This window comes from Trachypithecus francoisi, unplaced genomic scaffold (assembly GCF_009764315.1).
Source record: "Trachypithecus francoisi isolate TF-2019V2 unplaced genomic scaffold, Tfra_2.0 Lachesis_group3, whole genome shotgun sequence".
NCBI lineage: Eukaryota > Metazoa > Chordata > Mammalia > Primates > Cercopithecidae > Trachypithecus > Trachypithecus francoisi.
The window spans coordinates 25,563,804-25,588,205 of record NW_022681468.1 but is presented as its reverse complement, the minus strand read 5'-3'; the positions used below and the strand labels follow the sequence as shown (position 1 = coordinate 25,588,205).

Sequence of the window (24,402 nt, the reverse complement as noted above, 5' to 3'; positions counted from 1 at the left end):
TAAGGGGCCATTTTACCCTTTACTTTTATGCATGTTTAAAAATTTCCCAGGCTTGCTGCAGTGTCTCATGCCTGTAATCCCAGCACTTTGGGAGACCAAAGTGGGAGATCACCTGAGTTCGAGGCTGTGGTGAGCTATGACTGTGCCACTGCACTCCAGCCTGGGTGACAGAGTGCGACCATGTCTCTAAAAATATAGAAACTAAAAAAAAAAAAAAAAATTCCCTAATTAAAAAATGAAGAGTGAATTAAATTATAATATTTAGTAAAAACTTTTAAATGGTAATGCACACTTCGCTGAGGTATTTTCAAACAAAGTAACAGAATTACTTTTCTGAAGAACAATTTAACAACGTGTATCAACTGTCTTTTAAACTTTTACATCCAATTCAGCAAATATACTTCTAAGAATTCTAAGGAAATTTTCACAGATAATGCATAAAGATACATCTAAAATGATCTCCCGGCATAACGTAAACGTTTTGGTTTATGGTACCATACATTTACATATAAAATTGTTTACAGCCATTAACTATCAAATTGCAAAAAAAGCTAAATGACATGGAAAAACGTTTATGGTAAACTGTTAAGTGCAAAATGCAGGCTGCAACATAGAATACACATTTTGACTCAATTTACTTTTCTTAAAATTATTCATACACCTAAAAAAATCCTGGGAGAATATTCTCCATGATGTGAGTAGCTGTTATTTCTAGTTGATGGGATTCAGGTACTTTTAATTTTTTAAAAATAGTTTTTCTATTCATGAGAACGGTATATTTGTAGTAAAAAAAAATTCTAGGGGGGAGGTTCCAAGATGGCCAAATAGGAACAGCTCCAGTCTACAGATCCCAGCGTGAGTGACGCAGAAGATGGATGATTTCTGCATTTCTAACTGAGGTACGGGGTTCATCTCACTGGGGCTTGTTGGACAGTGGGTGCAGCCCATGGACCATGAGCCAAAGTAGGGCGAGGCATCACCTCACTCGGGAAGCACAAGGGGTTGGGGAATTCCCTTTCCTAGCCAAGGGAAGCCGTGACAGATGGCACCTGGAAAATCGGGTCACTCCCACCCTAATACTGTGCTTTTCCAATGGTCTTAGCAAACGGCACACCAGGAGATTATATCCCACGCCTGGCTCAGACGATCCCACGCCCACAGAGCCTCCCTCATTGCTAGCACAGCAGTCTGAGATAGAACTACAAGGCAGCAGTGAGGCTGGGGGAGGGGCGCCCGCCATTGCTGAGGCTTGAGTAAATAAACAAAGCAGCCTGGAAGCTTGAACTGGGTGGAGCCCACTACAGCTCAAGGAGGCCTACCTGCCTCTGCAGAATCCACCTCTGGGTGCAGGGCATAGCTGAACAAAAGGCAGCAGAAACTTCTGCAGACTTAAACGTCCTGTCTGACAGCTTTGAAGAGAGTAGTGGTTCTCCTAGCATGGAGTTTGAGGTCTGAGAACGGAGAGATTGTCTCCTCAAGTGGGTCCCTGACCCCTGAGTAGCCTAACTGGGAGGCACCTCCCAGTAGGGGCCGACTGACACCTCTTATGGCCGGGTGCCCCTCTGAGACGAAGCTTCCAGAGGAATGATCAGACAGCAACAACTGCTGTTCTGCAATATTTGCTGTTTTGCAGCCTCTGCTGGTGATACCCAGGCACACAGGGTCTGGAGTAGACCTCCAGCAAACTCCAACAGACCTGCAGCTGAGGGTCCTGACTGTTAGAAGGAAAACTAACAAACAGAAAGGACATTCACACCAAAACCCCATCTGTACATCACCATCATCAAAGACCAAAGGCAGATAAAACCACAAAAATTGGGAGAAACCAGAGCAGAAAAGCTGAAAATTCTGAAAATCAGAGCGCCTCTTCTCCTCCAAAGGAATGCAGCTCCTCGCCAGCAATGGAACAAAGCTGGACGGAGAATGACTTTGACGAGCTGAGAGAAGAAGGCTTCAGGTGATCAGTAATAACAAACTTCTCTAAGCTAAAGGAGGATGTTCGAACCCATCGCAAAGAAGCTAAAAACCTTGAAAAAAGACTAGACGAATGGCTAACTAGAATAACTACTGGAGAGAAGACCTTAAATGACCTGATGGAGATAAAAACCACGGCATGAGAACTCTGTGACGCATGCACAAGCTTCAGTAGCCAATTCGATCAACTGGAAGAAAGGGTATCGGTGATTGAAGATCAAATGAATGAAATGAAGTGAGAAGTTTAGAGAAAAGAGTAAAAGAACAAAGCCTCCAAGAAATATGGGACTATGTGAAAAGACCAAATCTACGTCTGATTGGTATACCCGAAAGTGATGGGGAGAATGGAACCAAGTTGGAAAACACTGCAGGATATTATCCAGGAGAACTTCCCAAACCTAGCGAGGCAGGCCAACGTTCAAATTCAGGAAATACAGAGAACACCACAAAGAAACTCCTCGAGATGAGCAACTCCAAGACACATAATTGTCAGTTTCACCAAAGTTGAAATGAAAGAAAAAATGTTAAGGGCAGCCAGAGAGAAGGGTCGGGTTACCCACAAAGGGAAGCCCATTAGACTAACAGCAGATCTCTCAGCAGAAACTCCACATGCCAGAAGACAGTGGGGGCCAATATTCAACATTCTTAAAGAAAAGAATTTTCAACCCAGAACTTCATATCCAGCCAAACTAAGCTTCATAAGTGAAGGAGAAATAAAATCCTTTACAGATAAGCAAATGCTTAGAGATTCTGTCACCACCGGGCCTGCCTTACAAGAGCTCCTGAAGGAAGCACTAAATATGGAAAGGAACAACCAGTACCAGCCACTGCTAAAACATGCCAAATTGTAAAGACCATCGAGGCTAGGAAGAAACTGCATCAACTAACAAGCAAAATAACCAGCTAACATCATAATGACAGGATCAAATTCACATGTAACAATATTAACCTTAAATGTAAATGGGCTAAATGCTCCAATTAAAAGACACAGACAGGCAAATTAGTCAAGACCCATCAGTGTGCTGTATTCAGGAGACGCATCTCACATGCAGAGACACACATAGGCTCAAAATAAAGGGATGAAGGAAGATCTACCAAGCAAACGGAAAACAAAAAAAAGCAGGGGTTGCAATCCTAGTCTCTGATAAAACAGACTTTAAACCAACAAAGATCAGAAGAGACAGAGAAGGCCATTACATAATGGTAAAGGGATCAATTCAACAGGAAGAGCTAACTATCCTAAATATATATACACCCAATACAGGAGCACCCAGATTCATAAAGCAAGTCCTTAGAGACTTACAAAGAGACTTAGACTCCCACACAATAATAATGGAGACATTAACATCCCACTGTCAACATTAGACAGATCAATGACACAGAAAGTTAACAAGGATATCCAGGAATTAAACTCAGCTCTGCATCAAGTGGACCAAACAGACATCTACAGAACTCTCCACCCCAAATCAACAGAATATACGTTCTTCTCAGCACCACACTGCACTTATTCCAAATTTGACCACATAGTTGGAAGTAAAGCACTCCTCAGAAAATGTAGAGAACAGAAATTATAACAAACTGTCTCTCAGACCACAGTGCAATCAAACTAGAACTCAGGATTAAGAAACTCACTCAAAACCGCTCAACTACATGGAAACTGAACAACCTGCTCCTGGATGCCTACTGGGTACATAACGAAATGAACGTAGAAATAAAGATGTTCTTTGAAACCAATGAGAACAAAGACACAACATACCAGAATCTCTGGGACACATTTAAAGCACTGTGTAGAGAGAAATTTATAGCACTAAATGCCCACAAGAGAAAGCAGGAAAGATATAAAATTGACAGCCTAACATCACAATTAAAAGAACTAGAGAAGCAAGAGCAAACACATTCAAAAGCTAGCAGAAGGCAAGAAATAACTAAGATCAGAGCAGAACTGAAGGAGATAGAGACACAAAAAACCCTTCAAAAAAATCAATGAATCCAAGAACTGTTTTTTTGAAAAGATCAACAAAATTGATAGACCGCTAGCAAGACTAATAAAGAGAGAAGAATAAAATAGATGCAATAAAAAATGATAAAGGGGGTATCACCACTGACATCACAGAAATACAAACTACCATCAGAGAATACTATAAACACTTCTATGCAAATAAACTAGAAAATCTAGAAGAAACGGATAAATTCCTGGACACATATACCCTCCCAAGACTAAACCAGGAAGAAGTTGAATCCCTGAATAGACCAATAACAGGCTCTGAAATTGAAGCAATAATTAATAGCCTACCAACCAAAAAAAGTCCAGGACCAGGTGGATTCAAAGCCGAATTCTACCAGAAGTACAAAGAGGAGCTGGTACCATTCCTTCTGAAACCACTCCAATCAATAGAAAAAGAGGGAATCCTGCCTAACTCATTTTGAGGCCAGCATCATCCTGATACCAAAGCCTGGCAGAGACACAACAAAAAAAGAGAATTTTAAACCAATATCCCTAATGAACATTGATGCAAAAATCCTCAATAAAATACCAGCAAACCGAATCCAGCAGCACATCAAAAAGCTTATCCACCATGATTAAGTGCGCTTCATCCCTGGGATGCAAGGCTGGTTCAACATACGCAAATCAATCAACGTAATCCATCATATCAACAGAACCAAAGACAAAAACCACATGATTTATCTCAATAGATGCAGAAAGGCCTTTGACAAATTTCAACAACCTTCATGCTAAAAACTCTCAATAAATTAGGTACTGATGGAACATATCTCAAAATAGTAACAGTGATTTATGACAAACCCACAGCCAATATCATACTGAATGGGCAAAAACTGGAAGCATTCCCTTGAAAACTGGCACAAGACAGGGATGCCCTCTCTCACCACTCCTAGTCAACATAGTGTTGGAAGTTCTGGCCAGGGCAATCAGGCAGCAGAAAGAAATAAAGGGTATTCAATCAGGAAAAGAGGAAGTCAAATTGTTCCTGTTTGCAGATAACATGATTGTATATTTAGAAAACCCCGTTGTCTCAGCCCAAAATCTCCTTAAGTTGATAAGCGACTTCAGCAAAGTCCCAGGATACAAAATCAATGTGCAAAAATCACAAGCATTTCTGTACACCAATAACAGACAGAGCCAAATTATAAGTGCACTCCCATTCACAATTGCTTCAAAGAGAATAAAATACCTAGGAATCCAACTTACAAAGGATGTGAAGGACCTCTTCAAGGAAAACTACAAACCCTCAATGAAATAAAAGAGGACACAAACAAATGGAAGAACATTCTATGCTCATGGATAGGAAGAATCAATATTGTGAAAATGGCTATACTGCCCAAGGTAATTTACAGAGTCAATGCCATCCCCATTAAGCTACCAATGACTTTCTTGACAGAATGGGAAAAAACTATTTCAAAGTTCATATGGAACCAAAAAAGAGCCCGTATTGCCAAGACAATCCTAAGTCAAAAGAACAAAGCTGGGGCATCATGCTACCTGACTTCAAACTACACTACAAGGCTACAGTAACCAAAACAGCATGGTACTGGTACCAAAACAGAGATATAGACCAACGGAACATAACAGAGCCCTCAGAAATAATATCACACATCTACAACCATCTGATCTTTGACAAATCTGACAAAAACAAGAAATGGGAAAGGATTCCCTATTTAATAAATGGTGCTGGGAAAACTGGCTAGGCATATGTAGAAAGCTGAAACTGGATCCTTTCCTTACACCTTATACAAAAATTAATTCAAGACGGATTAAAGACTTAAATGTTAGACCTAAAACCATAAAAACCCTAGAAGAAAACCTAGGCAATACCATTCAGGACATAGGCATGGACAAGGACTTCATGTCTAAAACACCAAAAGCAATGGCAACCAAAGCCAAAATTGACTAATGGGATCTAATTAAACTACAGAGCTTCTGCACAGCAAAAGAAACTACCATCGGAGTGAACAGGCAACCTACAGAATGGGAGAAAATTTTTGCAATCTACCCATCTGGCAAAGGGCTAATATCCAGAATCTACAAAGAACTTAAACAAATTTACAAGAAAAAATCAAACAACCCCAACAAAAAGTGGGCGAAGGATATGAACAGACACTTCTCAAAAGAAGACATTTATGCAGCCAACAGACCCACGAAAAAAATGCTCATCATCACTGGCCACCAGAGAAATGCAAATCAAAACCACAATGAGATACCACCTCACACCAGTTAGAATGGCAATCATTAAAAAGTCAGGAAACAACAAGTGCTGGAGAGGATGTGGAGAAATAGGAATGCTTTTACACTGTTGGTGGGACTGTAAACTAGTTCAACCATTGTGGAAGACAGTGTGGCAATTCCTCAAGGATCTAGAACTAGAAATACTATTTGACCCAGCCATCCCATTACTGGGTATATACCCAAAGGATTATAAATCATGCTGCTATAAAGACACATGCACACGTATGTTTATTGTGGCACTATTCACAATAGCAAAGACTTGGAACCAACCCAAATGTCCATCAATGGTAAGACTGGATTAAGAAAATGTGGCACATATACACCACAGAATACTATTCAGCCATAAAAAAGGATGAGTTCATGTCCTTTGTAGGGACATGGATTAAGCTGGAAACCATTCTGAGCAAACTATCACAAGGACAGAAAACTAAACGCCACATGTTCTCACTCACTGGTGGGAATTGAACAATGAGAACACTTGGACACACGATGGAGAACATCACATGCTGGGGCCTGTCATGGGGTGGGGGGAGGTGGGAGGGATAGCATTAGGAGATATACTTAACATAAATGACAAGTTAATGGGTGCAGCACACCAACATGGCACATGTATACATACGTAACAAACCTGCATGTTGTACACATGTACCCTAGACCTAAAGTACAATTAAAAAAAAAAAAAAGAAGAATCAGGCCAAGTGGGCTATGTCCCAGCTCTGCCACTTATGAACTGTGGGACTCAGACATGGAATTTCCCTCTCTGTCCCTTAGTTTTCTCATCTATAAAATGGCAACTATAATGCCTACTTTATAAGGCTATTGGGAGAATTAAGAGTTCACCTGATAGTGTCTGGCACATAGGCACTTGACAAATATTTATTATTACAGGTCTTTGAAATTACATCTTTCCCTTAAATTTGATAACTTAGTGGCAGGTTACTCTTTTATAATCTTGACACAGTCCCACTGTGCAAAGCTCTCCGATCTCAGCTTCACTAATTTGTCATGTGAAATGACTATGATGAAACAAATTGTAATTACATAGAAAGAGCACTTAGAATGTCAGAGTGGCTGCTGCTGCTTGTTTCTATGCTGTTTCACTTGCATATTAATTGACACTGCCTCGTTAGGTGACCATGTCAAATGCCTAGGACTGTGTTAACTATTTTCCAACAGCTAACATAAGCAAGAAACAGAGGAGCAGGGTGACCGCTTAAGCTAAAGGAAGTTATTTCTTCACCAATTTTTGCCACTTTTTAAATTTTGTGATCAATTCTCAATTCAGTGGGAAAATGTGAATAGTTCCCACGTATCTCTCTCTCTCTCACACACACACACACACACAAGCATGCCCTTGGCCAAGAGCAGACAATTCATATTATTCATTCTTTATAGTGAGAGTTTATAAAATTTCATCCGTTTATGAGAATTGTTACAAAATCCAGGGAATTAACAGGAAAACTGGACGACACTTCTATTGAGTATTGGTAAGTGCCAGTTAAAGTGTACTTCTGGGTAAAATGAGTAATAAAAGTTGCCAAATCTAAAACAAACAAACAGACTTCTATTTTTTTAAGAAGTTCAAATTTGGATTAGTTCCTGAGAGTGGTTAGTAATGGAATAATAAACAGATAAGGCAATGATCGTTGAAATAATAAATGACAGAAGGGTAGCAAGACATGGTAGAATGGATACATTAATAATTTTTAAAAGGATTAATATTTAGAAGACTATTGTGGAAAAGATCAAGTTTTAAATTGAAAAGTAGAGGTTTCAAGATGGTGAAAGTTAGAAAAGGACGGAAGTACACATAAGCTTCAACTGAGGGATGAACACCTAAATCAAATTACCTAGGATGATCCACAACGTTATTGTAGGAATAATCCTACCACAATCCTGAAAACAACCATAGTGGTATGTTCGACAATTCTTCCTGAGTTTCTGTTTTGTATGCTACCCTGACAGATTATTTTTTAAAATTTCTCAGTGAGAAATGTATTTACGTACTGGAGTCCAAAAAGAAATATTAGGATATTTAAAAAAAAATAAATGCAAACTCATCTATTGAATTCAGCTTATGTAACTTGGGACAAATCAGTTAAGTGAATAATTTGGTATATTAAAATCTAGAAATTCTCACCAAACTACACTCCATATATTATTTGTGGGTAATAATCACTGAAGCCAGTTTTCTTCAGCCTCTTTATTCATTAGCTTAAAATTTTCAGTTGTCTCCTAAATAAATCAAAAAGCAAGGAAAGTGTCCAGACTACCTGGTTTCCGTACTTTCTTTGGCTCTTCATAGTCCTTGTTTTCTGGATTTGGAGACTCTAGAAAGCTGAGATCTTCTGTGACACTTTCCCCCTCTTGGCTCTTGAGGCTGTCTTCCTCTTCTTGAATAGAGGATTCTAATTCGGATTCTTCTGAATCAAGAAATATTTGACCAGCAACTACTCTGCCTGCAGTAGTATGGTCCTTTACTGACTCATCTGATGTCAAAGTAGTCTGAGAATATAAAGTATTTTTAGTTATCAACAATGCCAAGACTTTCCCCAACCCTATTTGACCGTTATTTTCACTTATCCAGATATCACATCTCCTTCAGCTCCTTGAAGTGCCACACTCACTCATCTCTACAGGCTTCGGCATGTGTCCATCACGTGCCTTCCTTCATCACCTAACTTGTAGTCTTTCTGAATTTCAACTTAGATGTTATTTCCCCCGGAAGCCTTCCTTAATTCCCAAAGTCTGGGTTAGGTTTTCCTCCACATGCCCCCAGCATACCTTATACTTCTACTTCCTACTTTTATCTACATTCCCTCAAATCTAAAGATCAGAGCTCATAACTGATTGCAGGGTTGGGCTTGGTTAGAACTTGGATGGGAGGGCTCAATCAACCAATAAGTGCATTAGCTCACTGGATTTATTTTTGAAAACTGGAAAGTGGAAACAAATGACACCAGTTAAATTTTCAAACTTAGACACACACACACTCACAGACATACACACACACAGAGCACATTCAAGTTGAAATGAAATATTTACTATCCCCTCTTGTAGGTCAGTATTTTCTTCCTCCAGAAAAACTAGACCTAATACTAATACCATCTGTCTTTTTCTGTCCTTTTTAATTCAATTGTTACTCAAAAGTTGCAGATTTCATATCCTTTCTAAGACACATAATTCATGCTTTTAAATCAGGCAGCAAATACTAGCCAATACATATTTTAGTACATACCTTGGAATCTAAGGATTCATCCTGGCTGCCTTCTTCATCTGCAAAGAAATTGTAAGACAATTTAGTAATCTTTCTTGTTGAGAAATTATAGTTATTATTAAAAGAAAACACTCGAAAAGTATAGCAAATAATGATGAAACATTGGATAAATAAACCTAGAATTATTTCAAAGTTAGCTATATTCAGTAATTGTTCAGAAAAGATCAAATGAAAGTGAAAAAAAAATGGGTTGGGGGTTTAGTTTCTCTCTTTCTCCAGGGAAGACATTAGCTTCATCTGTTACAAAGGTAGGAAGACCAACAGCCTCCACCAACAAAAACAGGTTATTTCTTCACATGCCATCCAATTCTTGTGGGTCTATTTAGCCTATTTCTGAGAATGAGTTACTAAGTTCAAAAAAATAAATCTCTAATTTCATACTCCGGGCTTCCACCTATTCTGTTTCTCTGCTCAGGATCTTGAGTCAGAGTAGCCCATTTTAGTGCTAATTAGTATTTTTATTGTTTACTACTAGAGTAAGGATGGAAACTAAGAATTATTATTTGAGAGCAGAGTGGCAAAACAAATATATTTAGGATTTGTGTTCTACTCTACTCAGAGATAACCAGATGCAGGTAAAAAGCAGCATGGTCCTACCATATATTCACTCAATTGAGAGCTATGTATTAAGAAGTCAATAACTTGCATTCAACAATTAAAAACAGTCACCGGTCACAACTTGCTTACACATTCACACAGCCTGCTTTGGTGTTGTCTGATTACATTAATGTTCCTTCTGTTACTCTTTCCATGTTTTCTGACTATTACTTTTCTGGCTGCTTGTTACTCTTCTTCCTGCTCTTACATAAACACATGCAACAACTTAATGTTCAGATGCAAATGCTTGATTTTTGTATTCCTTGCCAGTTTAAAACAGCAAATCTGTCAGATCATCTTTAAGTTTCCCTCTTGCTCTTAAAATTACCTGATTTTATTCAGGAGTGAGTTTCAGTTTTACCCTCTCTATAAGCTGTATGAGAAATTAACCAGTAGACAAAATCTTGTAAGACCATGTGATTTTTACTAGAAAATTTGCTAATAGAGTTTCATTTATACTTTACTTCATATGGCTTTATCTTAAATATTATTTGTAATTTGTAACTCTAAAATATAACAAAAAACATGTGTAAGAGTTTGTCAGAGTACTGAGTTAAGACTAAGAAGTATAACAAACTCAATTATGCACAAAATACAAGACACTATCTCACAATATTTCTTTTGAATATTCAAAACTAGCCCACGAGTGAGGTTTTGCCATATATGAAAGTGCTGTGAAGTTGACGAAAATTTAAATTACAGCTACTATTCATATTCACCTACTTTTAGATTACCTTCAAAGTATGTTTTACTTCTGGCAGATGAAGAGAAGGTTATGCCACATATTAGTCTCATAGTGCCCATAACATTAGGAAATGATGTCAGTTAATTAACAATTGTCCTTCATGCTAACTTCTTCACAAGCATTACCCAAAGCCCCATTTCTAACATGTGGTTCAAATTCCATTCTCAGCAACTCTTTAAAGAAAAAAAACCATCTCTATAATATAACAAAGTTGTACTGTAAGTACATGTAATTAATCACAAACTTCAACTAGTTAATATATCAAGAGCAGACATTAAACGTTTAAACGTATATTAAATATCCCCAAATGCTGAATGAAACTTTAGCTGGAACTCTAAATCACTCTCACTAAATTGCTACATTTAGTACCTCACCACAACAGGCTACATAGGTAGCTAATAGATGAATCATATAGACACACCGGTAAATACACTGGAAGACATGTACATTTCACACAGCACAAGCTGTTAGGCATTAGAGTAGCAAAATGTGTTTTCCAACTCCAAGAAACATGATTTGTGACATCAGGGTTATTTCATGTGAATTGCATCATGCTTCTCTTTCTCTCCCTCTCTCTTCGCAACCTGGACTATATACTAATATTACCGGTAAATAAGATAATTCTCAGTTACTAAACTGGGAAAGCCTACTCCAGATGGTAGTCTCAAAGCATAAGCTATTTTCTTTTTCAAGCTGATACACACATTCACACAACACTTTTTAAAGAGTTGTTTATAACCTAGGAACTTCTGATACGTAGTAGTCAGGTAAGGATTAAAGAGACTGAAGTTATGCATAAATAAAAAGCAAATAGTAATGTTTTCATCAGAACACAGATACCAAGCAACAAGAAAAAATGCAAAAGGATTAAGTTATGCATTTCTCGCTCATCCAAATGGTTCATACTACTTTATTAACTGTACACCTTCCTTTGAAAAAGACCAGTTTTTATTTTTATTGTATTAGCTAACAAAACTGCAAAGTACCAGAGATATGCTTTCAGGGAAAAGTAATCATTACAAAAATTTTCCACTCATCATGTAAATTAAACAGACTGATAACCTTTAAACACAGAAAGTCTAAAGAGTTTGGTGAAAACAGACCAGATCCCTGTTCTCTGCGTTAGCTCTGAATCGATACAGATCCTAAAATATTCTCGATTCTAAATTTCTTCAATTCTGAGGCCTGGAGAGCTAGTTCTGGAACTTGGCTTCATCAAATGTTAATTCTGACACACATGGTTCAGTAACAAAAGCTTGCTCAGCCTCTGTTTCTCAACCTGTCAAAAGGGGTAACACCTCTATCCCGCTGACTCAAAATGTTTTAAGGAGTAACTAAACCAGTGAAATTAAACATCCTCTGCTATCTGAAAACTACTCTCTGAATTTATAATTATTACCTGAAATACCTGGCAGTGGACCTAACTGAAATGACTAAAAAGAAAAATAAAGGTTAAGCCATTTGCCTCTTCCTGCCAAAAATAAGAAACATGCATTTGTGAGAAAAACTAGAACGTTTTCACTATTATCCTGAGAAAATGAAGAAATATCCTTTTAGTGCCCTCCTTTAAATTTATTAACAGAAAAGAGAAAATGTTTCTAATATTAGCCACGTGTTAACGACGAGGATATCTTCTGAAAAGTGTATCACTGGGTGATTTCCTTTTTGTATACTTAAATAAACCTGAATGGGACAGCCTTCTACATACCTGGGCTATATAGTGTAGCCTGTTGTTCCTAAGCTACAAATCTGTACAGCATGTGACTATACAGACTACTGGAGGCAACTGTAACATAAAAGTATTTGTGCACATAAACATAGCTAAACATAGAAAAGCTACAGTAAAAATATGGTGTAAAAGATTAAAAAACGTATACTTGTCTAGGGCACTTACCATAAATGGAAGTTGCAAGATTAAGAGCTGCTGTGGGTGAGTGAGTGGTGAGTGAATGTGAAGCCTAGGATGTTACTATACACTATTGTAAACACTGTACACTTACACTACACTAAATTTCTTTTTTTAAAAGTGTGCTACCATGTTACAATGGCTACAAATCACTAGGGGACAGGAATTTTTCAGCTCCATTATATTCTTACAGGGCCATTATCTTACATGGGGTTCACTGCTGATCAAAAGGTCATTATGTAGCATATGACTATATCATATTTTTACATAACTCTAAAACACAGTATAAGATAACAGCTACCAAGAGCAATAGAATCAAGATTATCTTTGTTGGCTGACCATACTTGACCTGGATAAATGCGACCTGCCCTGGGTAACCACTAACATTCCAACACAAAATTATCACCAAAAACTTGATTTTCATACTGGAGTAAAACTTTAAACTTTGAGGCCAAAATCCTGTGAATGAAAATGACAATTGAAAATCCACTGCCTAATTTATACAACTTTATTTTACACAGTTTTTTTTTTTTTTTTTGACACAGGGTCTCACTCTATTGTCCAGGCTGGAGTGCAGTGGCATAATCACAGCTCAGTGCAGCCTCAACCTCCTGGGGCTCACTCCATCCTCCCACCCCAGCCTCCCCAGTAGTTAGAACTACACGTGTGCACCACCACACCTGGAGTTAGGTAGAGATGGGGTTTCGCCATGTTGCCCAGGTTGGTCTTGAACTCCTGGGCTCAAGTGATCCTCCCACTTCAGCCACCCAAAGTGCTGGGATTACAGGCATGAGCCTGGCCCGCACAGGTGTTTTATGATACATGAACTTCATGTGAGCACAGTACTGCCTTTATTACCTTTTAGCACTCACATCTACATTGTTTTAGTTCCAGCTAAGGCTTTTGCCTTTACCATTGAAATGTTTTGGCACAGCTTTAACTACGATGGAAATCAGAGCAGACATTTCTTGAATACAGTTCTCTACCTACATCAATACAACTCAAGGATTTAATATATCAGTGTTGAGTCTTTTATTATAACATCCTGAAAGCCCCAACTGTTGATCTTCAAATATCTTTTCCACTAGCATGGAGCTCTAAGTATATGAAACGTAGTCAAAGACAGACAGAAAAATTTCTATGCTTTAATTTTCTTTAAACTCTGCCAATTAAATTTAGAGGGATACACACCGTGCTCTTTCATTACTGTAGTTCTCTTTAGTGTGAAGACTCCCTCATGGAGATTGTTAATCTATGTATACCTGAGCTGTTCCAGACCTAAAACCACATGTTTAACAACCCCATAAGAGGAATTCTGATGCAGAAGGTCCATGGTCCAGCAGGTACTCTACTCATTAAGCTCAACAACTTCATTTCATGCTTTTTGATCAAATATTAAATAACTGCTAAAAGTGCTTCGAGAGTTATGTAGAGTCTAAAGATCTGGTCATTAAACTCAAACCACCACCACTACTGGAGGGAAGGGAGTGGACCTCAAAGAATGACGTTGGCAGTAAAGTAATTAGCACAGGGTTGGTGCTTTTGAAATGGTATCTTAAACCACATCATGGATAGAATTTAGGTTTAGGCCTCTTATTTTAGAAGCAGAATGACGTTATGGCATTCATTTACAACTAGGACAGGTAATTTGGGGATTCAAATAACCATCTGGGAAATTTTCTGTTAAAAAAAAGCTGACATGTATTAAAAAAAAAAAAGTTGACATTTATACTCTGTGTTGTCTCCCCAAAACGTAAAGCCACAGAACAGCTGTCTTGTTACCCGAAACAGATTAAAATTCCAAAGTTTACTGTACTAATTTTTTTTATCAACATTTAGAAACACGAAGTTTTTCATGAACATTCTCAAAATGGAAATTTTCAAATGTAGGCAGATTAAAACATTAAAAAAAAAGGGGGGGGGGGACTAGAACCAGAATAAAAATTAGCTAACTGGAAAATCAATTCAAAAGCACACAAATTTCTGTATCTATATAAAACGCAACTTATAAGAACCAAGATTTTCCCAAACATCATAAACAAACATGGGGCAACTCAGAAACACTGCGAAAGGTCACCGCTTTCTCAGGAAGGTTTCAAAAAAGTAGAAAGTGGCTACGATGAGATCAAAAGTCTTCGTTTTTAAACAAACGGACCAGGGACCATCTCAGGTGTTAGGCAAACTCACCAAACTACTGTCAACATCCTGGTCTGGATGGATCCTCCTCTGCCCTAAAGAGACAGCTCCAGGTGTGTCAATTATTTAACTTTCAATTCCCAAGCCCCGAGTTCCAGACCAGACCCTTCCTCTACCCCAGGGTCGAGGAAGCTCCACTCGGGCTCCTGGGTCAGGATTCATTCCTTTGGAATCAATTCCACGTTCGTGAGAAAAGAGTCGCGTAAAGTTGGTTACGTGGGAGAGAGGTGTGGGCAGAGTGACCGCCCCTTCTTTTTCCACCCCACTCCACCTCCCTAAATAGCCCCTTTGGCGCAGGCCAAGCAAAGCCAAAGAGCGAGTGACAGGCCAGTGCGAGGTGTGCCCAGGGAGAACGGGGTCCCGAGTCTGGGTCCCCACGGCCCCGGCCGGCGGTAGAGGCTGGGGGGCGGAGGCTCTGGGCCTGCAGCCCGAGGGGGCGGATACTGACCCGAGGACGCCGAGGCCGAGCTCAGCAGCACCGCACAGAGCAGCAGCGTCAGCCCTATCCGGACCCGCATCCTGCTCTCGGGGCCGGTGCCAACCCCTAGAGCTGTCGTCTTCGCCTCTGCCACCACGGAGTCACCACCACCGCTTCGCCGCTGCGCTTCCTGCTCTAGTCTCCTTCCTCCGCCCCTTCCCAGGCCTCCCTGACCCAGGGCGCAGCCAATCTCCGCCCGCCGTCGCGGGCGTCTGGTCCAATCACCATGGTCTCCCCGCCCGCCCCCATTGCTCCGCCCCGGGGTCATTCATTGGCCAATCATTGTACCAGGCTCCCACACCAGCTTTCCCGGTTGGACCACGACTCAGGGACATGGCCCCTGCTAATTGGTAGCACCGTTTCAACCGGAATCAGGGCGTGAATCAAAGACTGAGAGAAAAGAGGCTCATCCAAGACTACACTTCCCAGAAGGCGCTTCATGTGATTAACTCGGGGGGTGTTCTTGGGAAACGTAGTCCATCGTGGGACAAGCTTTCTAAGTGCGGGTGACAAAGTTAGAATGTAACTAACACCTGGACTAAATTTTAACTCAAGGCTATGGATTCACAAGCCCTTTAAAATTGATCCAAAATAAATATTAAGGAATAATTTTAAGAACTTGTAATGTGTTTAGCATTTTTTCCCGTTTTATTAAAAAAATTTAAATTGGGCATACTGATATGACCACTGAGAAAAATACCACAGCTAGTTGAATTTGAGGTCTTTTTTAAAACTTAGATAAAACAGTACCGTGAAGTATGGAAACCAGGGTGCAACTCACTACCTGTTCTCCTTTCTCCGACAAAACAAAAGGAAATAAATCCACTCAGTACAGATTATCTCAATACAGTATTTATTTTCACTGGGTTCACCAGACAATAATCATCTAGAAAATGTGCCAACAGCCTTTGAAAAAGTATTTTGAACACTTGTCCTCATCGTTCTCTTCTTGTGAGTTGCATTGTTCTCTTCTTTCCTAACTAAAGTCAGGAGACCAGGTTCATGTGTGTGGAGGTAGAGGTGACAGTGATTGCATCGCAGGCACGGAAATACTCTATGTAATAAGCACCAATTCCAGGCCCTTTCCAACTGGGTAGCAGAGCAGTGGCTTGGTGTTCCTGGCCCTTCTTTCATCAAACCTTGTCGTTCTGCTTTCCCTATCATCCACCCACTGTCAGCTCTAAGGCCTAGAACCTAGTCCAGCCAAGTGAAGGGCTTTGGAAAAGTCTCTGCTGGCCATGTGTCTTAGCACTTCTGGGCATATGTCTTTGTCTTCCTTTTTTTTTTTTTTTTTTTGAGATAGAGCCTTTTATTTTCAGGAAGATGGTGAAAAACCAACCACTGTTTCTCATTCACATCGGAGGAGTGGAAGGAAAGAATTATCTCCTCCAAAAACTTGTCTTTTCAACTACAACCTCCTTGGCTCTCATCACCATTTCTGTCACTAACAATGTTCCCTCTGAGTTCCTCTGATTATAAATCATGGAGTAAAATCTGGTATATTTTCCTTCCTTTTTCATCTTATTGATAATCAAGTTCTATCAACTCACTATGTAACTTTTATTTTTTAAATTTTATTATGTACCTCTGTTCTCTCCCTCACTGAAGACTCCCCTAATGCTTTCATTTTCTCTCACCTGGATGATGCACCTGAGTTCTAGCCATATTCACTGACATCATTCTCCCTTTAACTTGAATTGCATATCATGGCCATATTAATTTTCCTTAAACACTACTTTCATATGCCTATTGAAAATTTTCAATGGCTACACTTCTCACAGAATAAAAAAAATTAGAACTTATTCTCCTCACAAAATAGGAACTGTGCTGACAGTTCTACTCTGTTGGGGAAGTACTGGGGAAGAAACTTCTGCCTTGTATAGAAGAGCCAGTGATGATCTGTTTGATTAAAATTGGGGAAAGTTTACTGCTTAGTTAAGGCCTAACTTCTTTTTTCAGTTTTGTCTTTACTGAGTATGTCTTATACTTAAGGCTTGTCCTGGGTGCTGCAAGGACGAAATAGCCACTTCACTTTTACATTCCAGATTTCACATTAACACAACCATGTCTTCCTAAGGGTGCCTTTACCCTTTCTCCAACTTCCCTTGCTTCTTTCTCTTAGCCATAACTCTGGCATCCTTCCCAATTTCGTTCACATTTCGTCTTGGATCACACTTCTCCAACCAAATCTGTCCTCATTAGTCTTCATTTCTCTAAGAATCTATTGAACACTCACAACCTTGCCTTATAAACAGATTGTAAATGTGCTGAGGCCAGAGATGATAATGGATTCTGTGTATAGGTATATAGCACTGGACTTGCCACCACTAGCACTAAATAATTATTTGTTGGTTGATAGATGCATCTTGTCTGTCTGTTGTGAGATTCAAAAGGGAGACACAGTATAAAAGCACTTTCTACATTGTAGGATGTTTTACATATAGTATTGTTTCCTATTGATTGCTTGGTTGAGTCAAAGGAGAGAAATTAGTTTTATACCCTTAACGTGAAAAGGGCTTAGAGCTGCTGGAGCTTTTGCCTTTGGCCAGCAATGAGTAACTGACATGTTCTGATAATTCTCACAGGACCTGACTTCCTGGGGAAGTTCCAAGTTTCCAAAGTGGTTCAGAATATGCTGTGGGAAAGTCAGATTTATTTTATCAGCCTGCTATATTGCATGAGATTAATTAGAAAAAGCGTTGTGAATTCTCCATGGCCTATCCAGTCTGTGCATACACTCCTCAAGGTTCCCTGCCAGCATTCCCAGTTAAGGTTATGTACTTGTACAAAATGTTAACATTATTTATTAATTCTTGGACTTCTTTAATATTTGCTCAGCTGTCTTTATTCCATCTGTCCATATCAGCATTCTGGGTCGTTGTCAGAGATTTCCAAGTTGCAGAAAACCTGTTTGCTCTGCACTGCAATACAGCATAGCACTCAATAGAGGTAGGTAATAAACACCTTTTAATGCAGATGACACTGATGTAACCTCATTCCATTGAAATGAATCAAGCAATCAGCAAATGCTGAGAACCTGAACGTGTTGAGGACATAAACCCAGCTTGCTTTTCACTTAAGGATGGTGAGACAACCTCCAGAGACTTTTCCTGAGAATGGGACAGTTGTCACCAACCCTAGTGGGATATATCCTTTCCTGTGCTTTTCTTTGCTTTCCATTTGAATGGTAATAGGCAAGACTGTCAGCATTTGTATTAAGGTATTTGCCAGGGCAGGATTAGGGAGAAGCAAGAAACAGAATATTTTTCCCTTCAGGGCTTTGAACAGAATGTACTTTCTTTCCTATAGATGAGGTAAATTAAAGTTTTCAGGCATAAATGAAAATATAAACTCTTGCATTATATAGTGAGATAGAACCTGGCATCTTCTTATTTTTATTCTGACCTCTTGGAGTAAATGAACAATGGATTTATACCTCATCATATCCCTCCTAACTTCAGGATAGCATACGGCAGGTGATCAAAGTGATCGAATTAATAAGTTTTGGGTGTTCATGCAAGTTTCCATGATTCTAATTAAGAGCATTAAGTTCGGATTGTAGATCATAGATTGTGGAGGAGTATATTTGATCTACCTAATCTTTGAAGCTGATAGAAGATGAAAGGGGGAAGGGGGCTTCAGGCTGTTTACCAAGTTTCATCGTGAAGTGACATTTGCTTTGGATATGTGTGTTCTCTGAGCAGTGTTGACTCATACCAGATAAAGGAAAGGCCAGGATACCTTTATACCCTAAATAACTGGACAGGCATCTTTGGGTTCAATATGTTCATAAATTTGTTAACTGCTAGTTCCAGGGAGAGACTGGATTATAACTAAATTTCAGTAAGAATTTGATGAGGTGAACTTTATAAGGTAGAGATAAACAGCTTAGAGCTCCCATTAAATTCAGAATACTTAACCCTTGAGTAGATGGCAATGTATTTAATTAGTGAATGCTGCATTAGGAACATTATTTTCACAGGACCTTCCTTCCTTCCACAAATATACAGGAACATTCCTGTAGTTGAGCACATGGCTTTATTACTCATTGCAGTATTGAAAAAAAAAACACACCATAAGGTATCTCTGTAGGAGGTTATTAGAAAGAACCTATTACAGAATTTGGGCTTTGATTGAGTGATTTGTCAGAGACTAGGGAAGTTCAGTTTGCTCTAGATTGGATGCTGTTAGAAGTGCCTCTGTCTTCTATCGGGGGAACCAGCCCCCAATATTTCAACATAGGTTCTTTTTTTATTTTCCCTAAGTGTCGGCTGGTCTGAGAAATAAAGAGAAAGAGTACAAAGAGAGGAATTTTACAGCTGGGCCTCTGGTGGTGACATCACATATTGGTAGGACCATGATGACAACCCTGAGCTGCAAAACTAGCAAGTTTTTATTAGGGATTTTAAAGGGGGAGGGGGTGTACAAACAGGGAGTAGGTTACAAGGATCACCATGCTTCAAAGGGCAATAAGGATCACAAGGCAAAGGCAAAATTAGAATTACTGATGAGGGTCTATGTCCCACTGTGCACATATTGTCTTGATAAACATCTTAACAAGAAACAGGATTCAAGAACAGAGAACCGGTCTCACCAAAATTTACCAGACTGGAATTTCCCAGTCCTAGTAAGCCTGAGGATACTGGAGGAGACCAGGGCGTATTTCATTCCTTATCTCAATCACATAAGACAGACACTCTCAGAGTGGCCGTTTATGGACCTCCTCCCAGGAATGCATTCTTTCCCCAGGGTATCAATTATTACTATTCCTTGCTGGGAAAAGAATTCAGCTATATCTCTCCTACTCACACGTCCGTTTGTAGGCTTTCTGCAAGAAGAAAAATATGGCTCTATTCTGCCCGACCCCGCAGACAGTCAGACCTTATGGTTATCTTCCCTTGTTCCCTGAAAATCACTGTTATTCTGTTCTTTTTCAGGGTGCACTGATTTCATATTGTTCAAACATACATGTTTTACAATCAATTTGTACAATAATGGTCCTGAGGTGACGTACATTCTCAGCTTACAAAGATAATGTGATTAAGAGATTAAAGTAAAGACAGGCATAAGAAATTGTAAGAGTATTATTAGGGAAGTGATAAATGTCCATGAAATTTTCACAATATGTTCTTCTGCCTCAGCTCCAGCTGGTCCCTCTGTTCGGGGTCTCTGACTTCCCACAGCACCTTCTATGATTTGATAGAAATAAATCAATAATTAACAAGGCATGGTGGTGCATGCCTGTAGTCCCAGCTACTCAGGAGGCTGAGGCATGAGAATCAGTTGAATCTGGGAAGCAGAGGTTGCTGTGAGCTAAGATGGCACCACTACAGTCCAGACTGGGTGACAGAGTGAGACTCTGTCACAAAACAACAGCAACAACAACAACAAAACAGAAAAACAGAAATAAATCTTCAGGAGAGTAGACAAGAATGAGGATAAAGCTGTTAGTAGAGAAGAAGTAGCAGTCACTCATTTTGGCCAAGACAGGAGGTGTTCGGTGTTTTGTGGGTGGCACAGGGACCTTGTTTAGGTCATGCTTAAAGTCATAAAATGACTTACGACTTTGCATTGTCTCATTGTATCCTGCTCTCAGAGTAACCTGTCTAGGGTTGGTTTTCTGTGGGATTGCTTATGTCTAATCAGAAAATAATATGCCCTAGTTCTGAATGCCAGGTCAGTTCTGCTTGTCAGAGACTGCCCTTTGTTTTCTTTCTCAGCACGTGCTGTGTGACACACCTGGTTCTTGATGAGGGATTGAGCAATGAATAAAAAACAAAAAGCCATGGAGTTTACCCTTTAAACAGAGTGAAAAACAGACAAAACTAAATAAATAAATAATAAAATTAGGAGGTGATAAATGCTATGGAGAAAAAGATAAAGCAGGGAAGAAGAATAAGAATCTTGGAGCAGGGGCATTAAAATTTAAAATGAGGAGGTTGGGACAGGCTTCCCTATAAAGTTTACATTTGGGCAAAGATTTAAGATGATGACAGAACCAGTCATAAAGATATGGGAGAGAAGAGCTCTCCAGGAATAGGGAGCATGCTGTGTAAAGTTTCCAAGGCAAGAGCATGTCTATTGTTTTCTAAAAACACCAAGGGGTTCTCTGGTGGCAGAAGAAGGTGGGAGGGGTGGGGGTGGGGGGTAGGAGCCTGTGAGGTCCGAGCAGTGATTGAAGCCAGGTGGTCTGAGGATTTTAGGCTAATATAAGGGGGCTGGTGAAGTGCTACTTTTGGTGACTTTGAGACAGGCTATCTCCATGTGTCACCTGTATAGTGGCTGGAGATCCTCTCCTGCATGGGAATGACCAAATTAATTACACAAACTTTTAAATTCATTGTTTGGATATAATGCTGAAGCGAACAGTTAAAACCATTACACTCAAAGGTTTATTCAGAGGAAGTTCACATGCTGGTTAGAAATGGAGATAGATGGGTGTGGCTGGCAAGATGGCCGAATAGCAACAGCTCCAGTCTGCAGCTCCCAGCGAGATCAACACAGAAGGTGGGTGATTTCTGCATTTCCAACTGAAGTACCTGGCTCATCTCATTGGGACTGGTTAGAAAGTGGGTGGAGCCCAGGGAGGGTGACCCAAAGCAGGGTGGGGTGTTGCCTCACCCAGGAAACACAAGGGGTTGGGGAACTCCTTCCCCTAGCCAAGGGAAGCCATGAAGGACTGTGCTGTGAGGAATGGTGCATTCTGGCCCAGATACTATGCTTTTCCCATAGTCTTTGCAACCTGCAGACCAGGAGATTCCCTCAGGTGCCTACACCACCAGGGCCCTGAGTTTCAAGCACAAAACTGGGTGGCCGTTTGGGCAGACACTGAGCTAGCTGATTACTCTCCTATAAATAAAAACAGATTTATTTCTGTTTTTCTGTTTTGTTGTTTTTGTTGTTTTGTGACAGTCTCGCTCTGTCACCCAGGCTGGAGTGCAGTGGTGCCATCTCAGCTCACAGCAACCTCTGCTTCCCAGGTTCAAGCGATTCTTATGCCTCAGGCTGCAGGATTTGTTTTGTTTTGTTTTATTTTTGCAGTTGCAAGATTTAATAGAGTGAAATAGAGTGAAAATAGAGCTCCCATACAAAGAGGGGGGACCCAAACAGGGTAGTCATTGCCAGCTCGAATGCCTGGGTTTATATCCCGATCATTGTCCCTCCCTTTGTGCTCTCAGGCAATAGATGATTGGCTATTTCTTTACCTCCTGTTTTTGCCTAATTAGCATTTTAGTGAGCTCTCTTTACTATCTGGTTGGTCAGGTGTGAGCTAAGTTTTGCAAGCCTCGTGTTTAAAGGTGGATGTGGTCACCTTCCCAGCTAGACGTGGGGATTCTTAGTTGGCCTAGGAAATCCAGCTAGTCTTCTCAGTCCCCCCCTCAACAGGAAAACCCAAGTGCTGTTGGGGAGGTTGGCCGACGACTGCTCTAACTGCTTCCTGCTGAATTGGGTGTAGTGGGGATTGTGCAGTTGAGATTTCCTCAGGAGAGGTGCCTTCGATGTCATTAACATTGGATCATGGGCTAGCAGGCCAGTCCAGGGGTCCATGGTAGATGTTGGTCATGGATTGCATCTGGGGCTCCATTTGAAGAACCATTTGTAGTTTTATAGCTCCAACTCTGGAAGAGACAAACTTAACAAGGAGGTTAAAGATATGGGGATTGAAACGTACGGCCTGCAGTGCAGGGGATTATTTCTTTGGCACACTTCACAGGCCCTATCTGCTTGATAGTTTTAAAAAGGCCTGGTCCTGTAAATAATGACTTGGCCATCTGATGGGTGCTATCAATGCCTAAGTGAAAGGTTTGGTGAAGGGTTTTAAGTAATTTCCATTGGTTAGCAAAAATATTTTCCCTTTTTCGGTGGCTAGCCATCCTGAGGGGAGGAAATAATGTCCTTGTGGGGTTACCCATTCTACTTTACCTGCTGAGTACTGGGGCTCGGTTTCCCAGAGGGGATTACCCCACACTAGGGGTCCTTCTACAAGCGTTTGTAATGGAGGGTCCCACCTTGTGGCGCTTTTGGCTTCAATATCCACCTGGTGGCTCCCTTCTATTTCCCTTTGCTTTCCTTTCTGATGACTCCGGCAGTGTAAGCCTGCCACCTCTTTAGGTTTCTGTACAGCCAATAATAATCTTCTAATGGCTTTCTGATGTTTCATGTTCCCTCGGAAGTTAGGAATTCCCTTTCTCTCCACATTGCTGCATGGGAATGGAGGACTAGGTAAGCATACTTAGAGTCTGTATTATATTTACCCTTTTTCCTTCTCCTAATTCTAGTGCCTGAGTGAGGGCTATTAGTTCTGTCAGCTGAGCACTAGTTCCTGGAGTGAGGGGATTACTTTCAAGTATTCCATTATCACTGACCACTGCATACCCCACTTTTCGAAATCCTTTTTCTACAAAGGAACTTCCATCAAAATACAAGCTGAGGTTGGGATCAGTCAAGGGAACCTCTAAAAGGTCCCCTTGAGTGGCATAGGTTTGAGTAATTACTTGTTGACAGTTATGTTCTAGCTTTTCTTCATTGTCTGGAAGAAATGTGACTGGGTTAAGAGTTGCACGAGTGCGCAGTCACAGCCCCTTCAAGTAATAGAGCCTGATATTTAAGTAAATGGTTGTCTGACAGCCACAAGTCTCCTTTAGCAGTGAGTATGCCGTTCACATCATGAGATGTCCACACAGTAAGATCTCTTCCCTGTATTATTTTAACTGCTTCAGATACTAAGACTGCTACTGCCGCCACTACCTGTAAACAATGAGGCCAACCCTTTGCCACTACAATAATTTTCTTACTCAGGTATGCCACGGGTTGCAAGCTCATCCCTTGGACCTGTGTAAAGACTCCTAGAGCTATTCCTGTTTTTTTCTGTGACATATAAAGAAAAGTCTTGCCCTGTTGGTGAGCTTAACCCTGGGACTTGGTTTAGGGCCTTCTTTAGGGCCTGGAAAGCTGCTTCTGCTTCAGGTGTCTATCTTACTAAATG

At 40.2% G+C, this 24,402-nt stretch overlaps 1 protein-coding gene across 1 annotated transcript in view; it reads right to left on the bottom strand.

The window, feature by feature from the left end:
* Window positions 1-15,583, bottom strand: part of SEL1L (SEL1L adaptor subunit of ERAD E3 ubiquitin ligase) — a 71,427-nt gene extending 55,844 nt beyond the window's left edge. Inside the window, exons 1-3 of the mRNA XM_033187224.1 lie at window positions 15,387-15,583; window positions 9,456-9,493; window positions 8,491-8,722 (exon numbers count right to left, since the gene is read on the bottom strand). Coding sequence (XP_033043115.1) covers window positions 8,491-8,722; window positions 9,456-9,493; window positions 15,387-15,456 — 340 coding nt within the window. The 5' untranslated portion in view covers window positions 15,457-15,583. The remainder of the gene's footprint in view (window positions 1-8,490; window positions 8,723-9,455; window positions 9,494-15,386) is intronic.
* Between the last annotated feature and the right edge of the window lie 8,819 nt (window positions 15,584-24,402).